Source organism: Oncorhynchus keta, chromosome 23 (assembly GCF_023373465.1).
Source record: "Oncorhynchus keta strain PuntledgeMale-10-30-2019 chromosome 23, Oket_V2, whole genome shotgun sequence".
Taxonomy (NCBI): Eukaryota; Metazoa; Chordata; class Actinopteri; order Salmoniformes; family Salmonidae; genus Oncorhynchus; species Oncorhynchus keta.
The window spans coordinates 18234968-18245010 of NC_068443.1; the positions used below are offsets into that span (position 1 = coordinate 18234968).

The 10043-nt window shown below is 43.2% G+C and overlaps 3 protein-coding genes across 4 annotated transcripts; 2 read left to right on the forward strand and 1 right to left on the reverse strand.

The window, feature by feature from the left end:
* The first annotated feature begins 1161 nt into the window (after window positions 1-1161).
* On the forward strand, window positions 1162-2337 carry LOC118374504 (guanine nucleotide-binding protein G(I)/G(S)/G(O) subunit gamma-5-like). Its single transcript, XM_035760942.1, has 3 exons — window positions 1162-1344; window positions 1719-1882; window positions 2057-2337. The coding sequence occupies exons 1-2, from the start codon at window positions 1210-1212 to the stop codon at window positions 1842-1844; spliced, it is 261 nt and encodes an 86-aa protein (XP_035616835.1). The 5' UTR covers window positions 1162-1209; the 3' UTR covers window positions 1845-1882; window positions 2057-2337.
* A 54-nt stretch (window positions 2338-2391) lies between these two features.
* On the reverse strand, window positions 2392-5359 carry LOC118374503 (sterile alpha motif domain-containing protein 13-like). 2 transcript variants are annotated; one of them, XM_035760939.2, is made up of 5 exons: window positions 5218-5356; window positions 4652-4749; window positions 3843-3885; window positions 3624-3735; window positions 2392-3531 (listed from the first exon to the last, which is right to left on the reverse strand). In XM_035760939.2, the coding sequence occupies exons 3-5, from the start codon at window positions 3878-3880 to the stop codon at window positions 3382-3384; spliced, it is 300 nt and encodes a 99-aa protein (XP_035616832.1). In that variant the 5' UTR covers window positions 3881-3885; window positions 4652-4749; window positions 5218-5356; the 3' UTR covers window positions 2392-3381. The 2 variants fall into 2 exon arrangements, with proteins under 2 accessions (XP_035616832.1, XP_035616831.1); XM_035760938.2 differs by lacking the exon at window positions 4652-4749 and having other exon boundaries at window positions 5218-5359.
* A 32-nt stretch (window positions 5360-5391) lies between these two features.
* Window positions 5392-8401, forward strand: fuz (fuzzy planar cell polarity protein). The gene is made up of 3 exons (XM_035760937.2): window positions 5392-5518; window positions 5595-5711; window positions 6077-8401. The coding sequence occupies exon 3, from the start codon at window positions 6183-6185 to the stop codon at window positions 7515-7517; it is 1335 nt and encodes a 444-aa protein (XP_035616830.1). The 5' UTR covers window positions 5392-5518; window positions 5595-5711; window positions 6077-6182; the 3' UTR covers window positions 7518-8401.
* Window positions 8402-10043: the final 1642 nt, after the last annotated feature.

Sequence of the window (10043 nt, forward strand, 5' to 3'; positions counted from 1 at the left end):
AGTCAAACTAACTGTTTGACTTGAAAAAATACAAAACATATTTTTTTAAAGAGCCGTTTGGGAGCCAGAAGAGCCGGTCCTTTTTGGTGAGCTGAGCCGAACGAGCCGGCTCACTGAAAAGACCCGGAATACCCATCACGAACGAACGTCTTCACTTCGTACAAAACTCAGGCCTCCGTTCACGCACCGTGCCTAATACATTCTTAAAGCAACAGTATTCAATACTCAACTGAGCTGCGACAACATATTACTGAACAAAACAGTAAATTATGAGTGTTGGTGTGCCCCAGTCTATCCGTCAATAAAACTAACTGTGCCATCTCGTTTGAAAAGATTCACTTTTACTTTTGATAAAGATTATTTTAGCAATTACATTTACTTTTGATACTAAATATATTTCAAACCAAATACTTTCAGACTTTTACTCAAGTAAAATTTTACTGATTGAATTTCACTTTTACTTTAGTCATTTTCTATTAAGGTATCTTTACTTTTACTCAAGTATGACAATGTATTACTTTTTCCACCACTGCCAGCACACCTGTTGCTTCACAAACTTTTTCTCCATTTCGTCCGCGCTACTCGCCGCATTTTCCCATTAACTTGACGCATTTCTGCAATAGTGTAACAAGATTCAACGAAATCAAACAACTCTCACGTGTAGTCAAACAATCAGTCTCATTAGCTTCTAGACTCCTCCTTGCACAGTTTAACCGAGAACGTGTCTCTCTCTAAGTCATGTCCAAACAATTGAATTGGCTGATAGGTCACTACAACTTCATTTGGAGTGCACATCTCAATGATGATCACAGGAAATTGGATGCACCTGAGCTCAATTTGGAGTGTCATAGCAAAAGGATGTGAATACTTGTAAATTAAATATTTATATTTAATTTTCAATATGTTTGCAAACATTTCTAAAATCATGTTTTCATTTTCATTATGGGGTATTGTGTGTGTAGATGGGTGAGAGAAAAACATATATTTAATGAATGCAGGCTGTAACAACAAAATGAGTAAGCCAATTGGTGTGAATACTTTCTCGTGTTTATGTTCCACTGTAATTTATAGTATATTTTTACTACGAATATATTAATTACTGCGGGCAAGAAAGGCGTTTCACTACTTCTGCACGTGACAATATTTTGAAAGTTGAGTCGCGGTCGCTTACTGAGCCACACTGCGACTGCGCAGAAGATTCAAAACCGGATGTGTGATCAACTATTCGATTTGTCTCCGCTTCTTTTCTACAAAATAGCAAAGATGTCTGGCTCATCAAATCTCGTTGCGATGAAGAAAGTTGTTCAACAGCTGCGTTTTGAAGCGAGCATCAACAGAGTGAAGGTAATGTATTTCACACTCAAACATACTTGATAAACCTGTTCAGGGAAACTAGTCAGCTAGTATCAGTATCTAGCTAACAGTGGCTAATAGCTAGCTAAGGGCGTGGAATCTAGGCACAGAAATGGTGATCTTGCGATAACACAATATTTTGCTTAATCGTCTCTAATGGAATTGTAATTGTCGGTCATTATTGAGTGTGGCCTACCGCCCAATGATCATTCATAGCCTAATTTAAGGACCTGTGTTCACACCTGAAAGCTAGTATTGGCAACATCCATTCAAGGGGGATAGTTGTAGGAGTCTTAAAGCTAGCAATGAGTGCAATGTCATTTTTTTGTTCACAACTATATTCCTGTATTATGGTTTCTGTTCAGGTGTCCCAGGCAGCAGCAGACCTTCAGCAGTTCTGCATGCAGAATGCCCTCCAGGACCCCCTACTCACTGGGGTCTCCTCCAGCACCAACCCCTTCAGACCACAGAAGGTGTGCTCCTTCTTGTGAGACAGACCCATAGGACAGACAAACCACAGCATTATTTGGTGAGTCTCCCCTCGTGTCAAAACAAAAATGTGCTCTTCTGGTTGTCTATGTAGTCCTTCATTGGCCTGGAATCCAAACATAATCTGTGTGGATTGCAGACTAGTATTTGGTTGCAATGCAGAGAAATTCAAGATACATGCATGTGCTTATCTCACTCTGTTCCTGTCTTGCAGGCCTTTGTTTTGATGCTACAGGGAAGAAGTTGACCTCAACACTGCTATTCATTTCCCATGGCATTCCACTGCCACAGAATCTCATGAAGTGTAGAATAACGTGTCAGACATCATGTAAGGAAGACTTGCCATCTATTTTCAGCAAACCACCTTAGAGGAAATTATTACAGGTTTATTTTTTATGGCACAGGATGGTTTAAGTAAATTGTGCCTTTTTCTATTTTATTCATCATTGTTCTTGACTTTTTGTATTTAGAAATTAAAACATTATTCTTTCTCTACATGATTGTTTGCTAATCGTTCTTTGGTCTGACTGATAGTGGTATCTCAAATCATTTAAAGATGCAAGTAGTTTATTTCATAACAGAATGCAAACAGAGCACCTTAACAATACAAAAGGGAAAGACTACTACTTTTGATAAAAACATCCATATCAATAAAAAAAAGCCACCATTTTAAGATGAAAGAATATGGTAAATAAGGAAATCAAAGAACACTTATGAACCTATATTCCCCACCCAAGTGCTTAAATATGCAGTCTGGGATCTTATGCACAAATTCGTAACAGTACACAAAATGGGGACCCGTTTTGGCTTGTAAGCACCACTTTCAAAACTACAGGCTGAAATTATACAAAGTTCCCAGAGCATCACTTTAAACAGATCATTGATGTACATGATGCTTAAAGATACTGATTTGATCATCTAATATTCATAGTTATTTTCATAGGGGAAAAAATTCAGTAATTCTAAGACTGCTTCAAACACATTTCCTCCAATTAATTACCATGCATTTTTTTCTAAAATCAAAACCGTTCAAAAGTTTGTATATAATGAAAATATCAAGACAAGGTTAGGACATTTATCAGCAGGTCAGACATCTAGTGCACCTTTTGCGTCCATCTGAAAAGGACTGTCTCCTAAATTAACCAATTCGGTTGAATCCGCTTCAGTAGCATGCTTGATTAGAATATTTTTAAACGTAGGAAAAAAAAAAAACCTGTACAGTACTTTAAGACCTGTAAAATAATTTTATTCAAATAAAGGAATCAAGTCCTTACTTTCATAAACCAATATCACTCAGTTAACTAAAAACCGTATGATCACTGCCATGTCTTTTGTAAATTCATTTCACGGCGTAAACCATTTGGCATCGGTCATCACTTCAAGTAAAAGTACATTGACATTGCATAAGGATGCAAATACGTTTTCTAAGCACCATCTTCTGCTGTCCATAAACGTCTTCAGCCTGGTCTGTCCGTCCAGCCTCTCAACCCTCCTCCATAGATGACTGTCCTGTTGCACATGGAAGAGCATGGGGTGATGCTATGATGCATTAGCATTACTCTTCAGATGCTGGGTCTGGAGTGGCTTCACATGGTACTCATAGATCTTCAGTGCTGGCCCCAGTTTGATGGACAGGCCTGTCAGGACATCGTTCCGCGTCATCAGAAGCAAAGACTTTCCATCGATTTCCTACGAAAAGAAGGGATTGGGAAGCTCTGACCCGCGAGAGAGAGAATAATGTGCAACTTGCAAGGTTAGTAAATTATGTTATGTTAATTTACCTGGTCCTGGAAAGCAGTAGCCTGCTCTTCAAATCCTGCAGCTTTGAAATAGTTAACGACATCAGTTACCGCCCAGTCAGCAGGATCCGGCAGCTGTCCATTCTCCACCTTACTAGAAAAACAGAACAGAGAGGACAGCATAATGGGTATAGGGGCAGAAGGCCATCAATCTTATCCCTCATCTATATCCTCAGAAGGAAGACTACCCTCTAAACTTACGGCTTGGCTTCCACTGATCCATTGGTTTTGTTCTCCATTCCAGCTAGTAAAATAAAAAATAAAAGTTAGATTTGTAGAAAAGAGAACAAGAATCTAATCCAAAACTAGATTAGGTTTACTAAATAAACCCAAGGTCTGTCATGAACTAAATACATTCACTACTTGCATGAAGTTTGTTCAATATAATATGATGTGTTGAGAGGTTATCTGGAAATGGATCATTTGGGTTTCTGAAACCAACTACAGAGCATCTGATGTACTGAGTGTTGAACAGTGAAGCCAGAGTTGATTTGGAACAAAAAAATTAAATGATGCAATACTGACATGCATGAGTACACAGTTGCTAAGCGATGTGGAGAATGTGATACTGTTGAAATAGTAGGGTAAAAATGCATAGACCAGAAAGTGCATTTAATGATGCCCAAAAAGCACAGTCTTCATTGGATGATGGATATGGGCCATAAAGGGTATACATAACAAATGTGGAGGATATGATCATCCCATCACAGTAGTGGGCACACTGGAATACAAAGAGAGGTATGTGGGTTTATTAGTTGTGGATTCTGCTCTGATCAAAAGCCAAGGAACTCCTTGTGCTCGGATGGGTCAATTTCAAAGACAGGGGAGCCATTTAAAGTCCCCTTATCTGCATTCTTAGAACTTCCCTATTCAATGAACATCTTCTACATGACCATGTGGTTTTATCATGAGCCGAATAGTCCAGAATTTACCCAAAGGAAATCTGTCTGTATTTGTGAAGCATTGTATATAGTTCAGTATTAGCTACCAATCTACCAGATGCTACCTACAGTCTTGGATTTTCAGCAGGTTATCTTTGGATGGACAATTTCCACCAGAAACTTCACTCTCACAGTTCTAACTTTAGACACTGCATTTCATTCAGCACCTATGCACATCAGTGGAAAGAAAGATCGCGGATCGTGATGATATTGTGGACAATATTACAATGTAATATTAATCAGGTGCAGCATGAAATATGGAGTAATTCATTACAATCTTGGAATAAGGAAAGCGCAATTCAGGCTACTTTATCTATTACTATAGCTTGATACCTTAAATTATATTATTGACACCATGAGCATTTATTATTGACTTTAAAAAAATGAGTTTCTCATCTAACATGTTATACGTTTTGTCAATAAGTATGTCTTGCTAATGCAAGGTTTACCAAACTCGGTGCACGTTTTGCACAGCTGATTAAAAAGAATCAACTAATCATCTAGCTTTGATTATTTGAATCAACTGTGTAGTGTTAGGGCAAAAAAACAAAACGTGCACCCCTTGGGGTCCCGAGGACCGAGTTCGGAAAACGCTGCGCTAAAGTGTTCTGCTTCGGTCTATATTTGACACTTACCTTTTTATTGTTTATTAGTTGGCTTCGTTGATAGTTCTTCTGACAGCGTAAATGAATATCCTGTTTATTCACGAATGTATGCCTGGCGCTGCGCAGTTTATTCGATCTATAAACCACCTAAACTCCTCAAACTAATTCAATTATTCCGTTCTAATGTTGAAAGGATCTGCTCGTTGTCATGCGCCGCCTAGACAATACGCTCGTGAACAGCCGCAACATTCTCGAACCTGACTGGCCAGTTCACCAGAGGCAAAGGCGGAAATAGGAAGAGGGATTATGCGGCCGTAAACACTGATCTAAAGTCAGTTTATTTGATTTATTCTCCAAGTGGTAAATTAGGATTGTGGTATGATAAACTGATGTAAGATCTGCTTTAGAGACATCATCTGATTGATTGAATGAATGGATCATGTGAGAACGGCCAGGGCCAGTTGCTGTGGAAACGTGAATGGTGTCAACTCTTTTCGTGATGGAAGAAATTCAACAAAGAAAAAGTAAGAAGGGAAGAAAACATTAGATAGTGAGCTAGCTATTTTACCGCAACACCTTTTTTGGTGAAATAGCTAGCTACCAAGTTTATTTCGATAATTTTGTCCTGGTTACAGTGAAAAAGTTATTGCTACGTTAGCTAGCTAGCTAGCTAGCTATCTAGCGTTAGTTGACTTGAAAACAATGAAAAAGAGGTAGTATTTTGCGTGTTTGCTTAGTTATAGTAATTGGCTAAATGCTTAAAAGTTGTCTACAAATACACATCTGCGACATGTTTGCATGACAACTGATATCTGCTTGTATGCATTATGTAATCACGATCTATTATATAACTTCTTGTTGCATGCATCTGCTCCTGTTTTCTTGCAAGTGTCCCATAACCATGGGCTAGAGCTGAATCTTCGCCATCATTAAACCAGAGGGCCAGTCAGTGGATGGTTCAGGAGGACAACGCCTAGCCTGGCCACCCCAGCCACATGATGCTCCAACAGGCAGGCTCTGTGCAGCTTCTCTGCCTCACTGCCAACAGTGGGGTTCCTCTCTTCACCCGGGGGGCCTCTAAGCAACTCCCCTTCTCCATCATCGGCTCCCTGAACGGTGTGCACATGTTCGGAGCTGGCCAGGGGGTGGTGCTGGCTGGCTGTGAGACTGATCGTGGAGGCCGGATGGTGTGGAGGGTATTTCAGGACAGCGTGATGCTCATAGCAGTGAGCAGCGGTAGGCAGGCCCAGCAGGAAGGTGGTGGTGCAGGTGAAGAAGACCTCCACCTGCGGCGCCTGCTGGAGAACGTGTGGAACTGCATGGTGCTGGTGCTGGGGCAGGATGAGCTGGCCAGCTTGAGGAACGTGGAGCGGCTGAAGAGGGACCTGCGCTCCTGCTACCGCCTCATCGACCAGCTCCTGGAGGGGGGACAAGGACAGGAGGGCATTATGGGGGACCTGACGCATTGCGCGGACTGCCTGCTGCCCCCCAATGCCACCCTGCTTCAGGAGGGCCTAGACGGCTTTACCCAGGCAGCAGATAGCGAGTTTGGCTGCCTGATGGTCCACGGACGGATAGCCACTGCCACGGAAAAATGGTGGCGTCTGGCGCCACAGGAAGTGGTTCTCCTATCCGTTCTGACCCGCTCTCTCTCCCTCTCAGGCTCTGCGTCCTGTGACACCCCTGTCTTCCTGCCCCAGGGCAGCCCCACCGTGGCACATCGCCTTCTCCGCTTCCAGCTGCTTCCGGGAGTGGATGTGTGCGTGCTGTGCGGCCCCAGTCCCACCCTGCACAGGGCTGAGAGCGAGCTGGTGGGTTGTTTCTGGTCTCCTCTACTGGAGGCCCTGAGAGGCAGCCTGGCTGTGGGGGAGCGCTGCCTGCCAGGCTCTGTGACCCTCCGCCCTGATGTCCTGGCTCTGTTGCTCATCAACAGAGAGTCCCGTCGCTCTGTCTCCTGTGTGAAGGCCATCATTACTAACCCCAACCATCCTCCCAGTGACCATCCTCTGCCCTCCAAGGCACGCTGCTGGGAGCTGCTCAGGCTCTTCTACACTTTCACCACCACTCGCTACTTTCCTCTGGAGGAGACCCCGGCCCTGACCCCAGGGGAGAAGGCCCAACGTGGGGACTCCCTCCGGGAGGACTTTGCCCTGGGCTTCTCCCACCAGCCGCTGCAGTGCTACCTGGTGACTGAGGAGTGTAAGTGTTTTGGCCTGCAGACTGCCCAACATCAGCTCTACCTGCTCACCCCTCTCTCAGTGCCTACCTTCGCTCTAAGCTCCGTGGCTACACAGACCCTCTCCGCCATCACTTTAGCCACAGGATTTTAGGCCATATTTTATAATGGGCATGGGCACATTGCTGTGAAACCTAGGGATAGCATTACACTGTTCACTATATGTACCACTTTCATCATAGACAACCATTATGGAGCAAGGAATGATCCTTTTACCTCAATTTGATACTCCAGAATATTTGTGTGTGTGTGTATATACAGTATATCACAAAAGTGAGTGCACCCCTCACATTTTTGTGAAAATATTTGAGTATTTCTTTTCATGTGACAACACTGAAGAAATGATACTTTGCTACAATGTAAAGTAGTGAGTGTACCACTGGCAACAAGAGTGAGTACACCCCTAAGTGAAAATGTCCAAATTGGGCCCAATTAGCCATTTTCCCTCCCCGGTGTCATGTGACTCGTTAGTGTTACAAGGTCTCAGGTGTGAATGGGGAGCAGGTGTGTTAAATTAGGTGTCATTGCTCTCACACGCCCTCATACTGACTGGTCGTACATTGTAGCAAAGTGTCATTTCTTCAGTGTTGTCACATGAAAAGTCATACTCAAATATTTACAAAAATGTGAGGGGTGTACTCACTTTTATGATATACTGTGTTATATATATATATATCACACTTGATTGTTTTAGTGACTGCACTTGGAACTTTCAAAGTTCTTGACATTTTCCGGATTGACTGACCTTCATGTCTTAAAGTAATGATGGACAGTTGTTTCTCTTTGCTTATTTGAGCTGTTATTGCCATAATATGGACTAGATATTTGACCAAATAGGTTTATCTTCTGTATACCACTGCTGTTTAACACTTTTTTTTTGGTTACTACATGAGTCTGTGTTATTTCATAGTTTTGATGTATTCACTATTATTCTACAATGTAGAAAATAGTAAAAATAAAGAAAAATCCTTGAATGATTAGGTGTATCCAAACTTTTGACTGTGTGTGTGTGTGTGTGTGTGTGTGTGTGTGTGTGTGTGTGTGTGTGTGTGTATACATATATATATAATTGTTGCATTTTTATTTATATTCAGTATAAAAGCAGAACCCCTGCAGTACATCCACGGACCCCTGGTTGCACACCCAGGTTCTAGAAAAGAAAAGAAAATTGCTATATACACTGCTCCAAAAAATAAAGGGAACGCTTAAACAACACAATGTAACTCCAAGTCAATCACACTTCTGTGAAATCAAACTGTCCACTTAGGAAACAACACTGATTGACAATACATTTCACATGCTGTTGTGCAAATGGAATAGACAACAGGTGGAAATTATAGGCAATTAGCAAGACACCCCCAATAAAGGAGTGGTTCTGCAGGTGGTGACCACAGACCACTTTTCAGTTCCTATGCTTCCTGGCTGATTTTTTTTTTAGTCACTTTTGAATGCTGGTGGTGCTTTCACTCTAGTGGTAGCATGAGATGGAGTCTACTACCCACACAAGTGCCTCAGGTAGTGCAGCTCATCCAGGATGGCACATCAATGCGAGCTGTGGCAAGAAGGTTTGCTGTGTCTGTCAGCGTAATGTCCAGAGCATGGAGGCGCTACCAGGAGATGTGGAGGAGGCCGTAGGAGGGCAACAACCCAACAGCAGGACCACTACCTCCGCCTTTGTGCAAGGAGGAGCACTGCCAGAGCCCTGCAAAATGACCTCCAGCAGGCCACAAATGTGCATGTGTCTGCTCAAACGGTCAGAAACAGACTCCATGAGGGTGGTATAAGGGCCCAACGTCCACAGGTGGGGGTTGTGCTTTACAACCCAACACCGTGCAGGACGTTTGGCATTTGCCAGAGAACACTAAGATTGGCAAATTCGCCACTGGCGCCCTGTGCTCTTCACGGATGAAAGCAGTTACACACTGAGCACATGTGACAGACTTGAAAGTCTGGAGACGCCGTAGAGAACGTTCTGCTGCCTGCAACATCCTCCAGCATGAACGGTTTGGCGGTGGGTCAGTCATGGTGTGGGGTGGCATTTCTTTGGGGGGCCGCACAGCCCTCCATGTGCTCGCCAGAGGTAGCCTGACTGCCATTAGGTACCGAGATGAGATCCTCAGACCCCTTGTGAGACCATATGCTGGTGCGGTTGGCCCTGGGTTCCTCCTAATGCAAGACAATGCTAGACCTCATGTGGCTGGAGTGTGTCAGCAGTTCCTGCAAGAGGAAGGCATTGATGCTATGGACTGGCCCGCCCGTTCCCCAGACCTGAATCCAATTGAGCACATCTGGGACATCATGTCTCGCTCCATCCACCAACGCCACGTTGCACCACAGACTGTCCAGGAGTTGGCGGATGCTTTAGTCCAGGTCTGGGAGGAGAATTCTCAGGAGACCATCCGCCACCTCATCAGGAGCATGCCCAGGCGTTGTAGGGAGGTCATACAGGCATGTGGAGGCCACACACACTACTGAGCCTCATTTTGACTTGTTTTAAGGACATTATATTAAAGTTGGATCAGCCTGTAGTGTGGTTTTCCACTTTAATTTTGAGTGTGACTCCAAAATCCAGACCTCCATGGGTTGATAAATTAGATTTCCATTGATAATTTTTGTGTGA

Bases quoted from the DNA above. Each gene is read 5' to 3' on its own strand.
- LOC118374504 (XM_035760942.1), top strand. From the start codon at position 1,210: ATGTGTGATCAACTATTCGATTTGTCTCCGCTTCTTTTCTACAAAATA. The intron at 1,345-1,718 runs GTAATGTATTTC...GTTTCTGTTCAG, and splicing joins CGAGCATCAACAGAGTGAAG to GTGTCCCAGGCAGCAGCAGA.
- LOC118374503 (XM_035760938.2), bottom strand. From the start codon at position 3,880: ATGGAGAACAAAACCAATGGATCAGTGGAAGCCAAGCC. The intron at 3,736-3,842 runs GTAAGTTTAGAG...CTGTTTTTCTAG, and splicing joins GGATCAGTGGAAGCCAAGCC to TAAGGTGGAGAATGGACAGC. The intron at 3,532-3,623 runs GTAAATTAACAT...TTCTTTTCGTAG, and splicing joins CTACTGCTTTCCAGGACCAG to GAAATCGATGGAAAGTCTTT.
- fuz (XM_035760937.2), top strand. From the start codon at position 6,183: ATGATGCTCCAACAGGCAGGCTCTGTGCAGCTTCTCTGCCTCACTGCC.